General features: G+C 36.2%; 1 protein-coding gene across 1 annotated transcript in view; it reads right to left on the bottom strand.

Annotated features, from left to right (window-relative positions):
• Positions 1-17,720: 17,720 nt before the first annotated feature.
• LOC149798767 (uncharacterized) overlaps positions 17,721-23,223 on the bottom strand; it is a 31,740-nt gene continuing 26,237 nt past the window's right edge. The window contains exons 4-5 of the mRNA XM_089956978.1: positions 20,893-21,019; positions 17,721-18,772 (exon numbers count right to left, since the gene is read on the bottom strand). Coding sequence (XP_089813104.1) covers positions 18,711-18,772; positions 20,893-21,019 — 189 coding nt within the window. The 3' untranslated portion in view covers positions 17,721-18,710. The remainder of the gene's footprint in view (positions 18,773-20,892; positions 21,020-23,223) is intronic.

Below are 23,223 nucleotides of genomic sequence, written 5' to 3'. Positions count from 1 at the left end.
CTTAGATACATGTATTGTATTCCTTGCATATATGTATTGCATTCCTTATATATATGTATTGTATTTATTTCAGGCATATATTGTATTCCTTACGTGAATATATTGTATTCCTTATTTGTATGAATTGTATTTCATACATGCGTGTATCGTATTTCTTACATGCGTGTATTGTATTCCTTACGTGAATGTATTGTATTACTTGCATACATGTATCGTATCCCATGCATACGTGTTTTGTATTCCTTACTTACATGTATTGTATTCCTTACTTACGTGTATTGTATTCCTTGCATACCTATACTGTAATCCTTGCATAGATGTATTGTACCCCTTACTTGCATGTAATGTATTACTCACATGCATGTAATGTATTACTCACATGCATGTAATGTATTCCTCACATGCATGTATTGTATTACATGTATTGTATTCCTTACAAGCGTGTATGGTATTCCTAGCATACATGTATTGAATTCCTTACATGTATGTATTGTATTCCTTGCATATATTGTATTCCTAGCATACATGCATTGCTTTTCTTGATAGGTGTGTTGTATTCTTTGAATAAGTGTATTGTATTCCTTACATGCATATATATATATATATATATATATATATATATATATATATATATATATTATTCCTTACATATGTATATTGTATTCCTTGCATACGTATATTGTATTCCTTGCATGATGTATTGTATTCCTTGCATACATGTATTGTATTCCTTACGTATATGTATTGCATTCATTGCATACCAGTATTGCATACTTTCCTTGAATACGTGTATTGTATTCCTTGGATGCATGTATTGTAATCCTTGCATACATATGTAATAGTCCTTGCAGACGTGCATTGCATTCTTTGGATACATGTATAGTATTACTTGCATACTTGTGTAGTATTCCTTGCATAAGTGTATTGTATTCCGTGGACACATATATTGTTTTCATTGCTTACATGTACTGTATTCCTTGTATACGTGTATTGTATTCCATCATGCATGTATTGTATTTCTCGCATACATGTATTGCATTCCTTACATGCATTATTGTATTCCTTACTTGTATTCCATGCATGCGTGTGTTGTATTACTAACATACGTATATTGTATTCTTTGCGAACACTATATTCCTTACATTCATTTATTGTATTCTTTGTATACATTGTATTGTATTACTTGCATACATGAATTGTATTCCTTACATACATGTATTGTATTCTTTATATACCTGTATTGTATTCCTTTCGTATCTGTACTATATTCCGTACAGACATGCACTGTATACCTTTCATACATATATTGTATTCCTTACGTGAATGTATTGTATTCCTTATACGCATTCATTGTATTTCTTACTTGCGCATATTGGATACCTTTTAGGCGAATATTGTATTCCATGCATAAGTGTATTGTATTCCTAGATACATACATTGTATTCCTTGTATGCTAGCCTTATATTCCTTACTTGCATGTATTGTAGTTCCTACACACGTGTATTGTACTCCTTGCATACGTGTATTGTATTCCTAGATACATGTATTGTATTCCTTACTTATATATATTGTATTCCTTACATGTGTTTATTGTATTCCTTGCATCCATGTACTGTATTCCATGGATGCATGTATTATATTCCTTGCATAAGTGTATTTTATTCCTTGCATCCGATTGTTGAACTCCTTGCATGCCTTATTGTATTCCTTTCATAGATGTAATGCATTCCTTTCTTGCATTATTGTATTCTTTACATGCATGTCTTATATTCCTTACAAGCATGTATTGTATTCCTTGAATACATGTGTTGTATTCCTTACATGCTTATATTGTATTCCTTGCATATATGTATTGATATCCTTAAATGCTAGTATTATATTTCTTGCATACATGTATTGAATGTCTTACATGCATGCATTTTTTCTTTACATACACGTAATGTATTTCTTACAAACATGCATTGCTAATATCAAGTTATTTCAGGCCAGTATATGGATTTATTCGGTGCATTTCTATTCTTCTACAAAGACACAAAATTAGAAATAGATTGGAAAGACAAAAGCATGAATTACGTGGGAAAAAATGGATTTGTCCTTGAGTTATCTGCCGAATCTTTTGTATACATACATACATATGTATATATATATATATATATATATATATATATATATATATATATATATATATATATATATATATATATATATATATATATATATATATATATATATACATGTGTGTGTATGCACACATGTATGTGATCAGGTAATTATTATTATGCAAATATATAGATATATCTGTAGGTGTATCTATAGGTAGGCATAAGTAGACAAAATATTGAATACGCAACGTTTTGTAATGGCTGACATTGCTTTGAAAAACGTGCATTTTATTAACATAGTTTAGATAATGTTCTGCGTGATAAAGCAGGATGAGCAAATTAATTTTTGCACCGTGTCTCCATTTTGTTGCTATGAATTTTCCTTCTTCTGACTGTGTTTCTTTTCTTGGACTTAAGATCATTTTCTCTGAGTCTCTTTTTTCCTGTAATCTTTGTGAAAACGTTATTAAGTCTTGAAATACTTCTTTTGCAGCAAACAAAAGATGGTTTTTGTTGTTGTTTTTTATTTACCTGTTTTTCATGTTTCCATTTATATTTCTGTCTTTCCGCTTCAGATCCTTTTCATCGCCTTTGCGTGTCATTAATGGCATCGTGTATTATCTTGTAGAGCAAGCAATCGACACATTTTGTTTGCCTTTTAAAGTTGTTTCTTAAAATATAGCACTGCCTTTTTAATATTCACTTTCGAAAGGCTTGGTGCTTTGTTACTAAGTAGGTCAATTTGTTTTGCAAATGAAAGGTTATCAGGTATAATTTCAAAGGCAATGCTAGCAAATTCAAACTATAAAAAGTATGTACTTAAGACAGCCTCTTACTGAAGGTGTAAAATTCTACTGCTATTACCCAATGGAGGAAAGCATACCACTCGACCAATATGAATGTGAATGCAAAATATTACATTGCGTGTTTCTTCATAACTGCACAAGAAGTACAGACTGGCAAGAGGACTACCGTATAGGCAGGCACCAGTAACTGACTGCCAGATTCAGTCCATTCTGGCCAAACACTACGTCATTGTCTGTATCAAAAACATCACTTGCTGTTCTTTCTTTTTTATAATTATATGTTCCCAACCTTACGTTTGAACTGCAGTTAAACGTCATTGAAAGAAGGAAATGGCTGTGAAAGTGTTTCCTTTTTTGCAGTTAAACGTCATTGAAAGAAGGAAATGGCTGTGAAAGTGTTTCCATTTTTGCAGATAATCAATCAAAGACATGTAAAGCCTGTTGCAATCAGCTATCGCTGTATCAGTTAATAGAACTGTAGTAACATTTCATTCTTGTTATATATATATATATATATATATATATATATATATATATATATATATATATATATATATATATATATATATATATACGCACACACAATCCATGTTGCCCTCCTAGAATACAAGGGACAAATTCCCTTCATGCTCATGTTACCCACAGATAACCCACAAACACTGGCCAATTATGAACTCTTGTAGACCGTTTAAATTGGTCTTCCTATTCATGTCATTTATTGCTCTTCGTGGATCTCAGACCTTGCAAGATCTGCTATCAAAAACAAATTGAAAATCGAAGCCTTTTTGGAAACAAAGATGCAAGACGTGCCAACACATGATGGAACCAAACAACCAAAGCGCAGCCACAGGTAAAAGGAGTATTATTCACAACATACTAACACACGCAACACCGAAAATATGTTCTACCTCATCACATGCAACACCCAAAATGCGTTCCACGTCATCACAGCCAACAACGAAATTGTGTTCTGTCTCATCACGGGCAATACAGAAAATGTGTTCCACCTCATCACATGGACCACGAAAAATGTTTTATGCCTCATCACATGCAAGGCACTGATTTTACTGTTTGAGATATGTATTTTGACGTAGAAAGTTACAAATAGTGTCTATTTAAAAGGCTTTTTCAATAACTATAAGTGACTATTTCTATAATATGATGGGTGTCATTAATTGGATGTATATATTTGGTTATTGACGTTTTATACATGCCATATTGGTTTATTTGTAGCTGGCGGAATTGCATCGTAGCTAGCAAATAGACAACATAACCACATAGGGCGACTTCGTAGGAAAAGAAGCAACCATAGTTGGCAACAAGAGATCATTCTTGGAAAGAAAGAAATTTAGTTGGCAATTGCTCAACGGGGCAACATTGTTGACAACAGAGCAACATAGCTGAAAATAGGGCAACATGGTTGATAATAGGGCAACATTGTTCGCTGCAAAACACAGTATTTGGCAACGGAGCAACACATTGGCCTGACCGGAAAGGGGACCGAGATGCCTAAAAGTTCCGTATAAGGATTTCCATTTTGAACTTTGCATTTAGAATATTGAACTGTAAATCTGAATGTTGTCATTGCATATATTTGCATGAACCACACGCATTTGTTTTAATTAATACCATGTTTCTAGTATTTCGAGTACGTAACTCATTATTTTATATTTGCATATGACAGCGTCAATATTATATCATTTGTTGATGTTTTGCAAGCATTCATGTGAGAATCTAGTTTTATATTGTATTAATATCATGGTGTCTATGGCAGTATTATAGTGGGGCACATTAGCATCAATGGAAATCTCAGTCAGATAGATCGTGGGCACGATTAGCGTCAAGACTTTTACTGACCCCCTGGGCACATTTAGGGTCAAGGGAAATCGAACATGGGGAATATTGGGTCTGTATAGCGTCAAGGGGAGTTTGGGGTGTTGTATAGGGATATATAGAATCAATGTTGGGGTTTGGACCGAGACAAGACAATCCCAGTCAAGGGTTTATATTATTTGTCTCTCTACGAGGCTTGCCCGAGTGGGGAGACATATAATATAAACCCGCGACTGGGATTTCCTTGTCTCTGTCCAAACCCCAACGTAGATGTTTTTCTCACCCAATACTTTCCTTTAAAGTAAAAAGAATTCTTCACTAGTGATCACGTACAATGTTTACATGCAGCGCATGAACATAAATATGTTCATGATGGCTGTGGTGTGACCGTTGCGTCCGAAGTACACAGTTTATACGCCTGAGCAAAGAAAAAAAACAACATAAAACCTAGCATAATAATGAGGTATTATCACATTTAATATATGGATGTTATATAAAATTGACAATGAATAATTAATATTTATTACAAGCAACTGTTTTATTTTCATCAGTTACGATTTTGAAAAGTTATATAATACGATATCGGCTACTCAGCTCTACTGTAGTTATACTTAGTACAAGCTGTAACGAGGAGTAACATCTTTCTTTAGATTATTCATGGGTAGTTAGAGATATGTGTCACTATCGTATATAACTATTCTTTTCTTTGGAGGAGGTGAAAATGTGTGTGACATACTTGTATTGTCCTTAATATTGATTGTAAACTTACCCCTGTGTATAATAGACCCCACAAAAACGGACTCTAGCGGATAACCATGTGCTAAACTTTCAAGTTCACGGATTCTTTGAACATTTATTTTCTCTCCTGGAAATATGGAAAGTGCTACAGTGAAATTTGCTTATGGAGTAATGTATTGACAGATAAATAATTCCTTCTGGCTGGTAAGTGCATTATTTGTCATTAAATAGTGTAGGTATAGTTTTGATTCAACCGGGGCACAATGGTGATGCTTAACAAAATTAGAATAAAACATGTTTTATATAACACTTTTATGGCTGTTACTACGTTTTCCGTAGTTGTTAAGAGAGTTGGGAGGCTATGAAGTGCATATGTCTATAGTCTATGTGCATGGTTCAGTATTTTCTGTTATAGTTCATTCCACACAGCAATGAGAATTTTATCCTTTCTGTAGCACTATCATTTTTCAAGTCAGCGTCATTAAATGTAGCTAACAGTATAGAATTTGTTTCACACAAAGTATTTAAAACTAGTCAGGTAGCTTTAGCTAAATTTAATGACGCTGACCTGAAAAATGTACTGAGCTAGGCCTGCATATAGATAAAATTGACCATGCTGTGTGGAACGAAATAGCATAATACCAAAAAGTTCGACATCGTATGCGTTTGTGTCTTTGTCTCTCTCGAAATGTTTTCATGGTGTGTTCTCAAAGATAGATTTGCCTTAAGTTATTGTGTTTTTGCTATAGATTTGTTACTGTTGTTGTTGTTGTTTGATTTTAGTACAACTACGTCAGGCAGAGCAGAAGACAACAAGCGTTTCTTTTTTTAAAAGTAGTTCTGAGCGCATGGACACCTTGACTGAGACGACTGGTCTGAGATGACTAGACTGAGATAAGAAAAGTAAGGTCAGCAAAACAGCTAGATTTCTCTGTCGCATCAGTGAGAAAATAGGAATGGAACAGGTGAGGTGACGTCACGGTACTGGACATTGCTAACATTTTGACAAAGGGCTGGCTTCCACTGGATCAAACACTGGTAGTAAAAAATGCTAGAACTGGATAGACATAGACATAGACAAAGAAAGATACACACACATAAACACACACGTCTTGTTCTTCTAATTTCTCCTTTTCCTCCACCATCTTCTTAGTTTTGTTATTGATGTTGTCTTCTTCTTTTTCATTTGTCCCTCCTCCTGTTTTTCCTTCTCCTCTTCCTCTTTCTTCCTCTTCTCATTCTTCTCTTCCTTTTCTATCATTTCATTCCATCCCCTCATTCTCATTCTATCGTCTTCATCCTCCTTCTTCTCTTTTTCTTCTTTAATTATTTCCTTTAAGATATCCTTCATTTTCTTAGATTATTGATTTCCGTCTTGACCCGATGGGGACTGTAAAAATAAAAGTCGTCATCCAGTTTGACTAACATTTCTTCAATCATTGCCAAATTATCCAGAACGTTTTGCAGCTTCTTCATTTTACCAAGGTGGTTACTTGCCATCTTGGTTTATTCAATATTGAATGGCGCGAATGACAAACGCTCGACTTTATATTTGTCAAGCACGGACGTGAAGGAAGACATTCCTTACACTCACTACACATATTATCTTCTATCCAAGCAGAAGATAAGAAAAACTATTATATACCATCTACAAACCCCAAATATACTATCCACACACGGGAAGAGGAACAAAAACTAAACTATACTATCCACACAACGTACGCGAACGCATACAAACTCCAGACATACTATCCACATACGGGAAGGAGAAAAAACAAACACAATATCTACTATCCGAAAAATGTACGCGAACACATACAAACACAATATCTAACTTCCACGCAAACGTACGCTAACGCACTCACACACACACACACACACACACACATAGCCTTCTGCATAATCTTCTTACGTAATGCCATGGCTGGCGTTGGTCCCCAACTGTCCGGTGGCTTCGTACAGGGATAAGTACGACCTCAAGTAATTCATCTTTGCGCTAAAGTCAGCTCGAAGGGTCTGGTACACAAGGTCATGCTATTACGACTGACTTTGATCTTGGACACGTCGTAGTGCTGAAACTCGAAAGGATTTTGATTGTGTGCTTTGTTGACGGCTGCACTGCTCACGATACCAACGATTAATCGCTTGGGTAACTGTCCTTGGAACAGATGATCTTTGATTTTGGTTCGGAGTTCAGAGGCAATGGTGAATGTGTTCATTTTCACTCGTAGTATCGGATAATTGGTGGTCGTTCTGCTCAAAGTGTGACTGATGTCGTTTCCCATTTTAGATAACAGTTCCACGCGTCGCACGTAGAGTCTGGCTTCCTCAATATAGATTTTGTAACTGGTATCACCAGCCATCAAATGGAAAGCGGTACTGTCGCGGTTCAGTCTTAGGCGAACTTCCACGCCGGTCAGCAAATTCTACTCTTGTAACCACATGTCCAAAAGCAAGCGGTCCGTCAGTTCTAATCTTCAGCTTCCGGCAATTTTCTTTTGACGTGCGCTGAATCCCTTATTGGTGCAATCTTTATCTGCCACCTTATCGAACTTGCCCGCTGTGTCAGGTTTCCATACAACGCAAGCATCCAGATGGGAGTTTGTGGCTTCTTTTCCGTACGTAAGATATTTTCTAGGTATGCTCAATAAGGGTCAGTATCCATGCTGATGCTGACCCGTTTGCTATTCAAGTACAAATCTACCTCGCTGAACAAGGAATTAATGAAATTGTTGACGGTAGTTACTGCCTCAGTGGCCTCCAGATCGCTACCATCCGTTTCGTTCACTTTGATTTTCAAATACAAGTAACTACTGTTCAGATAAGTATAATCTTCGGGCTGTCCTTTGATTTCAAACACGATAGGATCTGAGGCCTTCTAAGAGGTGATGGGATGAAATTCGACCCATTGGGATTCTTGTATTGTCATCATGTTGGGCGCCATAGCAAACAGATCCAGTTTTGACTTGGAACAAGCGCAGGAATCTCAGTGCGTCATATCTTTCCTTCTTTCTTTCTTACTCTCTTTGATTTTGTTAATAATCAAAAACGTCCAAGTCTCGGGTAGTTCTTCTTTTCCTAGTCTTGTTAGCTTTATGAGTATGAAGTCCTCTGGAGGGTGTCTTCTGCCTTGTCCTTGCTGTGGCGTCAGGAAAGCAGGAATACCTGACTCAGCAGAGTCCAGGGCATTTATAAGAATTTCTCGCCGACCCAAAATCTCTTTAACCGTTAGAAGCAAGACATTTTTGCCTGCTCTCAAGAAAGCTTCCTTAGGGTTTTCATTGTCGATGATGACAGCTTGGATAAATTCTTTACCGTGCGTTAATGCGGCATCTTTCAAGGTGTTCAATCCTCGTGTCACCATCGGTTTTAAAACAGGGGCCACCGAACAAAAGGCCGATTTCAACATATCTTCTAAAACGTGTCCTCGCTGTCGAGCTACCCTTAGATACACTAGATACATGACTTACAACTCGTTTTAGAATCGTTTTCGAAAATGGAGTTTCACCGTGACTTTTCCTTTAGAGAATGGAATATTTTGTCCCAGATCTCTTTTTTATAGCAATGTTGACAATGTATACATACGACTTACTGACGAACAAATAGTGAGAATGTACAAATTCGCGTTGAACATGATAGGTGTTTCCACCTTCCTCGTCCGTGACCGTGGTAGAATAAACTGTGAAAGGAATTACTCAGAGTAGCGGTAGAAAGGTTTGTCCAACCACGTTGTGCTCTGCCACACTGGTGTACACAAACATCAAATTGAGTCCCTCGTTCAGTTTTACAGGGGATACAAAAGCCTTGTAAAACTCCATATTGCTGTTTATCTTCGGGCTCAGATTCTGTGCTAACATCTGTTAATGTCCACCCAAAATTTCAAACAAAACTATCATTAACCCTGATGGACAACGTTTCTCTATCCTAAAATCTCATCAATAGGCGACGAGCCACTTTATGTTACTCAGTCTTAACACTGTTTTGGCTCTGTTTAGGGCTGTGCCAAACGCTGCCTCGAACCTGTCAGCAACTGTGTCCACCAAATGTTCATCGCTAAAATAATAGCCTGACGAAAATTTACAGTATAGGTGCTTAATAATGGTTTGCTTGATGAATATGTGTCACCTGAAAACACGATTTTATTCATCTCTTCTTGCAATTGGACGTTCAGGATTTCGACCTGTAAAGTGTTTTGAGATTCAGTGATGTTTTTGATTTATGTCGGGTAAATCATTTCAACAAAAGCCACTTTCCAATGGGCTTCTTGATCTCATTGGATGGCCTGAGGTAATTTGACCGTGTAACTACACAAAGTATTGTTGTGAAATACCTATTTTAAACTGTCACTGGGTAAAGTTACAGAGTTCTGCTGATGTCCGAGGGGTCACTCGAAGTCAGAGGAGTGTCTAAGAGAGGATTGCTGTTGTGGTTATTGTTGGAGTGGTGACTGATGTTGGACACAAGACACCCGTTGTTCCCGTTCGAGGAGTATTTCAGGGAAAGATTGGGGTCAAGTAACCGATGCAACTGCTCATTAAAATGGTAAGCAATTGTTTGTCTCCTAGTTGCAAACTTAAATTGGCAAAGACAGCACCGATGACGCAATATACTACAATGATTTGGCAGAAAAAGCGTTTTAGGCACACGTTCTCCACACTCTTGTTTTTGTAGATCTTGCAGAGAAAAACTGGGTGAAGGAGTGGTCACTGTCTCATTGGTACCTGAGGTTGTATTGAAGGGCGTAATGGTCACTTATTTATAGTCGATGACTTTCGAATCGTCGATCCAAGAATCAAAACTGGGAGGATATCCTTTCCAACGTACTTTGGCTTCTTTGACACGTCGTTTTCCAATTTTTCTGGTTCTCCGTTTGAGAATGCTTTTGATGTCGTACACTTCGTCTTCCTTTTTGATCACGTGTTGTAAACTTGGGCAGGTTATACGTTCCTTTTAACACTTCCCCGTTCATGTCTTCCACTTTATGGACGGCAGGATGGCGGTCACTCACTTGTCCATTGACACGAAACAATTCATTGGTCAAGTTGGGTAAGTAACCTTTGTCAAAAGTGCGTTTGATTTTGCCAATGCGCACCCGAACTCCTGCTACCAACAATTCCACCTTTCTTTGGGACAGCCACCGTATGGGACGTACCAAACAGGCGCTCAAAAACAGTCACTTCGTTGTCGGGGGCCACTTCTAGGGGAACACATCCGATTTTCCGATGGTAAGATTGGTTGTTAGCTAGGACCAGGTGCGGTAAGACGTCGATGTACTTGAGAGTGTGTTGATGCGTAAATTATTTCCAGATGCGTTCTTTCAAAGTCCGCTGAAAACATTCCTCGATCCTGGATTTAGTTTCGGAATTCTCAGTGGTGAACACAAGAATGTCGCGTTTTTTAATTCGTTTTGGAAAGCTTGGTCGGTTTGCCATCGAAGACACCCATTTTGTTTTAACACCAGTTTGAGAGCTCGCACTAACTCAGTTATCGATTTGGAAGTCAATGACACAACCCAGGCAAATTAGGAAGCGACGTCTATGACACAAGACAAATATGTGTAGCCACGATTGTAGGTGGCCAAATGAGAGACATCGGCTAAATCGGCTTGCCATTGAAGATCGATGCCCTCCACTCTGATTCGACTTCTGAAAACTTTCGTCGACTGGGCTTGTGTAAAGTGTACGTGGCTTGTTCCTGTAGCTACCGTTGCACTTGAGGTAAACGGAGACTTTTCAGACGGGTTTTGGCAGCACGATACAATTTCTGAACTCCGTATCCCGCTGGATGGGCTGGATCGTAGTAAATACTGGCTAACACCGTCTCCCTTTTTTAATAAATCACCTACTCTTCGCTGATGATACTTTTGATTGGGCGAAATGGTTGGTTTAGAAATGGTTTTACCTGTCCGAAGTGCCACGGAAGTAGAAGTAGAGGGTAGTGGTGGTGGTGGTGGTAATGGGATGGCTCTGGTTGTTTTCACTTCTGGTTTCCCTTCTTTCTTTTTCACTTTTGTCGAAGGAGGAGCGGACATCATATTTTTAACCCAATATTTAAGTTCTTATTGTTGAGGGGTTGGGGAAGGGGTCAACAAGAACGTGTAATCTTATTAGGGATGGGAGCTGCTAGAGGTGTTTGAAAGACTTCTCTTGCCTCTTGTTCCTCAGGCATTAGTGGCGCTTCGACTGTCTTGACCGCTGCGGGTGGCGGTGGTTGTCATTTACTTTTCATATGGGTCTTAAAATCGTTCAGATTTGGCAGAGCTGTTTCGTCTGAAGCTTTCTGTTGAAAGAGTTGCAGTCGTTGCAACAGTTGACCGTACCTTTGCGATTTCAACGATTGCAATTCGTGTTGTAACTGAGGTGTTCTCTGACGAGTGGCATTGATTTCGCAACCTCCAGGTTTGAAACGCACATCATCGCTTTCCATGGGAGGTATAGTGGTAGTAGTCATAGCAAAGTTCCCATGATGCTCTGGTGAAGTAGTCATAGCAAAGTTCACATGATGTGATACTGAATCGCTGAGGTCACAGCGTACGGCATCCATGCAATCGCAAGGCACAGCATCGCACTCGAGTTTTCTCTCGCTTGATATTTGCTTGGCAATGGTAGTCACAATGAAGTATCGGTCTTGGAAGTTTTCCCCTTTATATGATGGCCAATATCGGCGTGTCCGTACGGTAATGTAAAGTGTTTGGGAAGCCGTATTCGCTTCTGGTACACGATTTTATACACTTTTTCCAATGGTCGAATGAGAGTTTGGTGTGTGGGTAAAAGTACAATCGTGTGCAGCTCATAGGTGGTCGCTCTAAAATGTCAATCGTCTCCAGACTGCAAAGCTTCTTTCAGCATACCAAAGTACACCACTCGACTGGTGCGATAATTGAGAGTCAATCCTTTCACTTTACATTCGGTGTGCACTTCTCCGTGTTTGTCCCGGTATTCGTAGCCGTAATTTTGGACCGCCACTAGCTAAACTTAGAATCATGTAAGGAAAACTAATATTATACTCCGTTTGTACCTAAAAGGCCAATTATAGTTGAACCTATGGAAGTTATTCATATTACCATTTGCTATGTCCTCTGAAACCAGTTTGAGCTGTCATACTATGGTGGTATAATATCTTTATACAGTGTTCAATCATCGAAGCATAAACAATAAAGTTAAATTTCCCTTATCCCCAAAGAGCAACATTAATGTTAAACCGAAAGACAAATAAACTTAAAATTCCCATATTCGTAGAGCGCCAATTTTCAAACTGGCTGCCTTAATGTTCATTGTCAATGTCCTCAGTGTCAGTTTTGTCCCGAGGGTACCAGGCTGGACTACTGATATCGAAGGCAATGGCGTTTATCCAAGCATTGTGTTGAAAAAGGCAACTGTTGTCATGTCTTGTCTTGCTTGTGAGAACGTCTATACAAAACAGTTATATAAGCATAATGCCCTTGTGATGACTTGAATAGGTATCTCTTTACATTTACACTGTACGTCCAGATTGCGTATATTCCTCCTCAGACATGTTTATCAGAGGCCATTGAGAGCTATGCAAATGTTGATATTTGTAACAGAGCCATGCTAAGGTAAATAGTTATATTATATCAAAGAATTTTTCTTATATTTCCAACAAAATGAAAACTTCTTGCGCAGTGTGAATCATTTTCCGTTCGACTCATGAAAGAGCAATGACTACTACTACTACTACTACTACTAATAATAATAATAATAATAATAGCAATACTACTACTACTACTACTACTACTACTAATAATAATAATAATAATAATAGTATTATTAATATTAATAATAATAATAAAGAGAAGAAAGAGAAGAAAACGATAGAAAAGAAGACGTAAAGAAGAAGATAATGAAGATGATGATGAAGATGATGATGAAGAAGGAGGAGGTTGTATTGTGTTGTTTATTGATTGGTTTGTTTATGTTGTTTTGTGTGGGGTTTTATTTATTTTATTTTTTTATTTATTTTTTTAACGTAGAAGAAGAAGGGGCCGATAATTGGTATTCTTCTGGTGTCATTTATTCCTCAGAACTTAAACACTTAATCTAGCTGGTACAATTTCTAATTCTGAATAATAAATGTGGCTGCAATGCTTAAAACATTTGGTTTAGTATATGGTACTGCGAAATCATTAGTATATATTCTTTGTACATAAAATGTATACAGTATGCACAAACTTTGGCAAGTTACCCTATGGTTCAAGAAAAGTTGCATTTAAAGTGCAAATGCAACAAACTTGAAGATAATAATGACTCTCTGACCATCCGTGATGTAATTCAACTAAACGTTGCTGGTGGTGTTTAAAGAATGTTAAACCCTTTATTAGGACCGGCCTTATGCTGATTGAACCGATTCGGCCCAATCGGGCCCCGCGCTCACTGGGTCCCCGTGCGTTAGTAAACATATTTTTAAAAAAATTCGGTTTAATATCATATAAAACTTGTTTTAAAGTTTACTTTCAAATGCCGTGCTCACGGGGGGGGGGGGGGGGGGTGCAGCGCGTACATCGCGGGGGGGGGGGGGGGGGCCAAAATGATCCAAATCGGCCTGGTGCTAAATCCGCAACTGCCCATTATTATTATCATTATTATTATTATTATTATTATTATTATTATTATTATTATTAATCTATTTATGCTTAATTGGAACAACAAAGGTATCATTAACTCTTCCCGCAGCGTTTTCATTTGAATGCTGTTCGCGTACCACCAGTATTAAATCAATATTACAACCGTTGTAAATTGTTTGCAAAGGAAACTCAAACGACAGTATGAGGAAACTGAAATATGGTTGGCAGCGACGGAACGTAGCATGATCTGGGGCCTGAAATTCATCTCACACTAACACTTCTGCAATTTTACAAATTAAATGCACGCATCTTTGTTTTATTTTAAAAAGCTCGCTCCTGAAAATGGACGCTTTCTGTGCAATTACGTTATTTTAATAAGACATTACTATTACAACGGAAAGAACTTGAATATCATCTTTCAAGTGCAATTACTGACAACGGGAACCAACCCCAATTATTTTAAATAATTGCATAGTGCACCGGATTTAGATATGATGAAATGAGATTGTCCTGAATAATTCTAGCATTTAGATATCACGTATTATTAAATCAAAGATATTTTGCTTTGGCGACAATAACACATTTAAGAAGAATTAGACGGTATTTGCGTACTTATTTGAAAGGCTGCATCGTACATTCATTCCAGAGGTTTCAATATTAAGGACGTTTAATCGAGAAATATCGGACTAACTGTTTAAAATAAGACTCTTTGATTGTCATGATCAAGACATGTATCATTGTATTTGTTCTTTTTCCATAATGTAACTCATAGCATTTTGCTGTATAGCTCATATGATAGTAATACTCATTTCAAATGAAATTTATGCATGCAGTCAAACTTCAATTTTTGGCTAGGCTTGGCGATCTAAACTAATTGAAATTATTCGACTAGTTTCATTAATTTCGTTTACAATTAGCACAACGGAAGAAACATTTCTATCACATAACGACATTTTTTTCATTTTATATTAACAAAACCGCATGATAGTGTAATGAATTACTGAAATACCTTTTAATGCCTAAATCATTATACATTTGCCTTATAAAACATTATATCATTTGAATGCCTCTGTCATAATATGTAATTTTCCTTACAAAGCGTCTTGATATCATTTGAATGTCTCGGTCATTACCCATTTTCCTTACAAATAGTTGTATCATTTGAATGTCTCGGCCATTACCATTAGCCTTACAAAGTGTTGTATCATCTGAATGCCTCGGTCGTTACGCATTTTACTTACAAATCGTCATGATATCATTCGAATGCTTCGGTCATTAGGCATTTACTTTAAAAAAAAAAGTTTTTTTATATCATTTTTGCATCATTAAATGTTTACTTGTTTGATATGGAACATTTATGATATCTGTATATAAACATATAAAAGGATGTAGTCATGTAAGAAAAATTCTTTCATGTTCAGTATTTGATAGCATAACAGTGGTGTTATTATATTTAATACTTATCTATTTTTTAAACCCCTTGTTATAAGCATTTTGTTCCGCTCACAAATAGACAAACTTACTTATGCACTATCATACATGGAGTGAAAGAAGATAAAAGGTTTGAGTGCTTACACATATTCACAAAACTGGGATTCTAAAAACATTAAATACGATGTAGAGTAAGTTAATGCCTGTTCCTGCTTGGTTGCTTGTTCCTATATTCACCACTTTTAACGTCTGTAGAAAGATGCGTGTGTATGTGCGTACCACCCAAGCTCCTTTGTCTTCTTTCACTCCAGGTGTGATAGTATTTAAGTATCGTTGTGTATTGTATCTCCTTTATGATCAACATGTTATAATTATGTTTGTCAAGGTATTTGCACTTCTATCTGATGGGTAGTTTTAGAAAAGGATTTACCATCTTGTCCTCAGAGAACACAAATCATGTAATGCCAATTATACGCTTTCGTTGTGAGAGTCCCAAATCATACGATGCCAATTATCTCATTGTCATTCTGCGAGTCCCAAATATTGTAATGCCAATTATCTCACTTGTTGTGACAGTCTCAGATCATTTAATGTCAATTATCACGCTTTTGTTGTGAGAGTTCCTAAATTATGTAATGCCCATTATCTCGCTTGTTGTGACAGTCTCAGATCATGTAATGCCAATTATCACGCTGTTGTTGTGAGAGTTCCTATATATTGTAATGCCAATTATCTCACTTTTTCCTCTTCTAGGGAATGCAACTTTAAACTTTATTTTATTCTAGATAAAATGTGTAAACAAATACACAAAACGGAACCCGGTTTTCGTCCGAGTAGGGGGAATGAGCGAGTTTAATGCGGTGTAAGGGATATGTCAAACTTGGACTTATTCATACCCATATCAACGAGTTCTTTTCGTTGCTTAGGATAAAACACGCAGCTTTGTGCTTAATACAAGCCCCATTTTTGCGTTTAAACATAGTTTTATCACAAATGTGTAAATGGAATAGAAAACAAATTCGTATTTTACGTCACTTTAGATCGGTGCATCTGAGGATATCGATCTGAGCGAAGAAACCTAACTAGTTGCAGACGGGTGTGCCATTAGAGGAACACGGATTCAATATCAGAATCGAACGGCCGAAAACAACTATTTAAGAATAACTATGTAATAAATAAAACTCGTACCGCTACTTCATATGTAAACAATCATGGGCACACCTTTAGTGCTGTTTTTGCACTGAAATCTGCAATATTTCCATGACTATTTTTCAGTTCTAGGTAGATATTAGTGATGATGTGCGTACGTCCGATTCCATGCGAAATTCCTTCTTATTATTAATGGTCTCTCCTTACGTTTGTCTTGCCGGTATTGTTCAAAAATGGCGTATTTGTACATTAAACAATACAGCCCTCTATTATGCCTTACGACCAACATCCTTTCGACCTTCTTCATTTTGTGTTTGTGTGTCAGCTCTCACGAAAGATTTAACTGATTAAGGTGGTCTGTTACCTGTTGAATTATATTTAGTTGATTAAAATGGTCTGTTACATGTTGAAGTATATTTAATTGACTGAGGTGGTCTGTTGCCTGTTGAAGTATATTTAGTTGATTAAAATGGTCTGTTACCTGTTGAAGTATATTTAATTGACTGAGGTGGTCTGTTGCCTGTTGAAGTATATTTAGTTGATTAAAATGGTCTGTTACCTGTTGAAGTATATTTAATTGACTGAGGTGGTCTGTTGCCTGTTGAAGTATATTTAGTTGATTAAAATGGTCTGTTACCTGTTGAAGTATATTTAATTGACTGAGGTGGTCTGTTGCCTGTTGAAGTATATTTAGTTGATTAAAATGGTCTGTTACCTGTTGAAGTATATTTAATTGACTGAGGTGGTCTGTTGTCTGTTGAAGTATATTTAGTTGATTAAAATGGTCTGTTACCTGTTGAAGTATATTTAATTGACTGAGGTGGTCTGTTACCTGTTGAATTATATTTAGTTGATTAAAATGGTCTGTTACCTGTTGAAGTATATTTAATTGACTGAGGTGGTCTGTTAGTATTTAAATTTGTATATTCTGAAGAGAAAACAGTATGACTAAAGAGACACAAATATGTACGTGGACTATCAGAACGAAGCTTTGACGCAAATTAATATATAATACTAAGATATGAAGAAAACACAATATCGGTTTGAGACTGGCCTCAAAAGAACAACAACAATAATCAATTCTTTAAATGGATTAGTTTATTCACTAAAATCTTTGAAACATGCTGCGCTTATTTGCCGTTTTATAATTAACTCCGCTATATATAACTGTATGTGGGAAAATCCATGTTCATGATGTAAAATTCCAAGCTAACAAAGAAAAATGATGTAATATAAATTTACTTGTAATTTTGGTTTAAACCAAGTAATGCATCACAAATTATACGCCAGTTTAATATTCTAAATACTAAGGGTATATGCTATTCCAGAACTGTACGATTGCATTCAGTTTGATAACCAGTTTCTGGCATCCGATATTGTACCACTGCGTTTAATCTGAGAATCAGTTTCCAGTATTGAATCACTGTATTCAATTTGATAATCAGTTTGTATTGTACGATTTGTAATCAAGTTAATAATCAGTTTCTGTTTCCAGCACTGTACGATTGTATTCAATTTGCTTACCAGTTTCTGCCTTTCTGTATCATTGTTTTAAATTTAATAACCATTTTCTAGATTCCAGTATTGTATGCTGTATTCAGTTTGATATTCAATTTTGGCTTCCAGCACTGTACCACTGTATTCAATTTGATAATCAGTTTCCCGCTACCAGCACCGTACCATTGCATTGAATTTGATAATCTACTTCTGGCTTCCAGTATTGTACGATTGCATTCAATTTCATAGACAGTTTCTGGCTTCCAACACTGTACCATTACATTCAATTTGATAATTACTATCAGGCTGTTCAGAACCGTACAAATAAAGAAACATACAGTATTATTAATAACTATATTGGTAATGTTTTACAAAGAATTTGAATTAGCAAGATAGAGTCATGGCTTTATTTCAAGATGGATTATACATTCCCAAGATAAGAAGAGCGCAACCAGTTGTATTTACAAAAGTTATTGGAGAACAAATGTGTTTCCTCAAAACATTAATGTCCACAAAGTGTTATTATCTACTTTGGAAAGTGTTTCATTGAAACCGATATATTCTCGATTGACATCAGTAAAAATAAAATCTTCTTCCACTCCCACGGTTACCTCTCTTCGTGAATAGATTTCGATCTATATAAAATAAAAAAAATGAGGAAACTGAAGGGAGTTTAAAAGATAAAAATATATATTACATCTTGAAATATGCATATTAAGCCTTCGAATGTGTGTGTGTGTGTGTGTGTGTGTGTGTGTGTGTGTGTGTGCACGTGCGCAGTGTAAATTGGACTGACTAGAAAAATTACGAGTACAACGTTAGTGGAATACGATTTACAGTCATGGATTTTTGATCGCATTTATGAATTCTCTGGAACACCCAGTATAACCACGTATCTTTTATTTTCAGATATTTAGAACCAGCCAGTTTCTTCAAATTCCAACGGTTATCAACAACGGCTAAAGCCCAGTTCATTGAAGAACTATATATATATATATATATATATATATATATATATATATATATATATATATATATATATATATATATATATATATATATATATATATATATATGATTCTGTTAAAATTCAGTGGTTAAATATACACCATTTAAAAACGATTTCTAAAACAATATAACCATTTATGTCGATATTTGTTCTCAGCGTTAATTTCCAGCTTGTGTGTTATGCTTCCTCACTGCAGCATTTGGCACACAATGAACCTGCACATTGTTTTCTTAACTACACCTAACGTATTCGATCATTTAATCGCTATCGATATTTGAAGCTTAAATGTGTCATGATAACGCCTGCTATTATTTACTTAAAATGTTTCAAAAATACATGAAAATCAACAGTTTAGATAGTTTTGCCTATTCCACCGATATGGTATAAGCAATATTAGGCTTGCATGAAATTAGAGTCAAACAGTTTGGAGTCGGAAAGTCTGAATGCGACAAAAAACTTTGATATTTCAGTGATAACGAAGATGAAGGTGAGACTGCTTTGTAAAAGGTCGATAATTACAGCCATATTTTTGTACCAAATATCAGCTAGATTCGAACCATCATCAGAAAACATATTCCACATGGCATGGCAATGCCTTCCAATAACTTGCACTGAACATTAAGTCGTCTCATAAAATGTAATAAATTTGTGTAGATCCATTAGGAGAAAGTCCCCTGGGAGCTATATTATGTGAGTGTGTTGACTAGAAGCGATGAATCTATTAACATGTTTGCACAGATTGTCGTTTTGGTAGTGTGTTTTTGTGGAGATCTGGACCAAAAGGAAACTAACGAATTCGAGTTCTTTCAGATATCACATACATCTTTTTTGATTTGTTAGCTTTTCAACAGATAATATGTTGTGACATGTATAAGAATACAAAGATGTTGACCATTTCATAAGAATACAAAGATGTCCACCATTTCATAAGAATACAAAGGTGTTGAGCATTTCATAAGAATACGAAGTTGTTGACCATTTCATAAAAATGAAGCGTTGCACCTTAACTCTAGCTTACAGTACGTTTGACCTAAACATCAGGGTCTTGCACGTCGACGTTCAAAGTTAAACCTTTCTGTGTTTAGTGGAGTCGCTTCCATGTTAATTATCAATATATGAGATAATATTGGGACGATGTGAAAATTAAAGTTTAGACGAATAAAATGTTAGACCTGGTATTACAACTGTTTAGTTGCTCTACATAGAACATTTCCCTATATATAACTAGTGTTGTCCAGTTTTATATTAAACATCCTAGTTAATTTAGTTATTTAAAGATCTGTCATTAGTATTATTTCGTATATACGTCCATTTATTTCAAGACGAATCTGTGCATATAACACATCTCTGAAATACAGTTCTCATACATCATTTTGATAAAGTGCGTGAGAACCTAACTACTAATTAAGTAGGACATTGAGGGTTGTAGAGCAAACTCGATATAAATTAACGTTCCAATGCAAACGTTTGTCATACATTTCATCATTCTTCCCATCTAACTAAATTTTGAAAGGATGGAAATGATCACGTAAAAAACTGACATAAACCATTCATTGAAATAATCGAAATGTTAGGGAATAAACACCAATCAAATATTCAGGTTAGGATTAAGAGGTGTCACCCGATAATTCAGATTAGCATAGATTTACTTGACGATGGGAGCAGCCCATCATAATACACTGTTATACTGGGATCAGCTTGTAGCATAGTGTATCTTAATTTCATTTTGATGTTCTAAAATATTACCTTCCATGCAGATGAACTGGTAAAGCAGTTTTGGCTGGATTTCGTTGTCCTTCGTATACGTAAGCAGGGTTGATTGTCCACCATCACTGAGAACTGGATACAGTTGACTTGGGCATGTGCATCTTATCTGAGAAATAAAACCGATTTAAGTCGCACAACATTAATATATTATATATAATAAAATTGAAGTTACTAACTACAGACGAGTCGCCAATTTCCACCACCAATCAGTAACTACTGTACGTGTATTTTGTTTTGACAATGTACCTTCATTATGCATTATTTTGAAATAATAATTTATTGTTTATGCACAACTTGATGGTCTTGAGTCATACAAATCTGAACAGACTTCTGGTTATGAGTTAGTCCCTGAGGCCTATCGGCAAATTTTCAGGAACTATAAAAACGAAGCTGGACAAACTCATGTTGAATTTACAAGAGAAAAGGTGACGTTATTTGATCGACGGCGCTTAGCCAGGAAAGTTGATCAAGATTACGAAATTCTCATCAACTTCTAATACTTGAAGAGTTCAAGAACTGTGTCCTTGGTGACATTAAGACTTATCTTGATGACCATAAGGTCAAAACCTTGGCAAATGCTGCTCATGCCGCTGACTAGTATTTCTTAGCTCATAAAGTTCCTTTCCTAAGCAAGTCTTTCACTCAGCAGTCTTCTGGCAGAACAGTATTTCATCCTAATACAAGCCCTTCTAAATCTCAATCTGGCACAACTTTTAGAAATCAAGCTTCTGATAAGCCTGATCAAAAAGACTTGTATCTTACTAAGTGTACCTATGGCAAAAAGAAAGGACACGTTATTTCCGATTGCTACAAAATGAAAAATAGGCATCAGAATCAAGACAGACCTATTCCAAATTTTCTTATTTCTAAGTGGTCAAGGTCACGGTCATGTATTGAAAGCAATATATTTGTTGGGTCTAATAAACCCAAGTCTGATTTTATTATGGAGAAGTATGAACCATTCATGTCGAAGGTTTCTATATCACTCTTGAGTGATTCGGCCAATCCAGTCCCTATTAAAATTTTAAGGGACACATGAGCTTCTCAGAGTCATTTATTATCAGGTACTTTGCCTTTTCTGAGAAGTCTTCTTTTAACGAGAGTGTTCTTATTCTGGGAGTAGAGTACGGTTTTGTTAATGTTCCTCTCCATTGTGTAAATTTGTCATCAGACGTAGTCTCAGGATCAGTGACAGTCGAAACATTGTCTGCTTTACCCGTTGAGGACATCCATTTATTACTAGGCAACGACCTAGCTGGAGATAAGGTTGTGGGTAATCCACTTGTAACTGACTAGCCTTGTTTGGATCAGAAAGTCGATCCAATTGAAAAAGAATTCCCTCAATTATATCCAACATGTGCAGTTACTAGAGTTATGGCAAAGCTCTTGAGAATGATGTTGATCAGGAAAGTATTCATTTAGCTTACACATGTATTGGTAAGATTTTTGATGAGGTCACTTTCAGTCTATGTTTTTGGATCCATCTAAATGTATTGATCTCAGTGATCCTCTTTTAACTACTCAGTCTCTTTATTCTTATCAGGCTGAAAAACGACAACGACTTTTCATCGAACAGGAAAATGATCCTGAGATCTCGTTTGTTTCAAAGGTCCCTTAGTGAAACTGAACCCACTGAAGTACCCGTATGTTATTTCATTAAAAATTGAATTCTTATGAGAAACTGGAGACCTCCTGAGGTACCTGCTGGTGACGAGTGGTCAGTGAACTATCAAATCGTAGTTCCAAAATCATACAGACGGAAAATTCTTAGTCTGGTCCATAACACTCCTTTGTTTGGTCATTTATGGATTAATAATACTTATTACAAGATCTTGACTCAGTTCTACTGGCCAAAAATCAAAAGTAATGTTTGTAAATACTGTAGATCTTGTCATACTTGTCAAATGGTAGGAAAATCCAATCAGAAGATACCTAAGGCTCATCTGCAACCTATTCTTGCATTTGACGAACCACTTAGCAGATTAATGGTAGATTGTGTTGGTCCCGTACCTAAGACCGAGTCAGGTAACCAATACTTGTTGACCATGATGTGTGCGTCAACAAGATTCCCAAAGGCAAATCTTTTGAGGAATATTAAATCTAAAACAATAGTAAAAGCTTTGATACAGATTTTCTTTACTCAGTTTGGCCTTCCCAAATCTGTCCAATCTGATCAAGGGTTAAATTTCATGTCTGGAACTTTCTAGCAGATTATGCTTGAATTTGGCATTCTACAATTAAAATTAAAAGCGAAATTACTGTTCGTCAGAACTACAATGAAGAAAACGTTTAAGTCTGGTAATAGAGTTC

The sequence above is a fragment of the Sinohyriopsis cumingii genome, chromosome 5, assembly GCF_028554795.1.
Source record: "Sinohyriopsis cumingii isolate HCF-2022 chromosome 5, ASM2855479v2, whole genome shotgun sequence".
Taxonomy (NCBI): Eukaryota; Metazoa; Mollusca; class Bivalvia; order Unionida; family Unionidae; genus Sinohyriopsis; species Sinohyriopsis cumingii.
The sequence above is the reverse complement of the archived record's forward strand: the minus strand, read 5'-3'. Positions and strand labels throughout refer to the sequence as shown.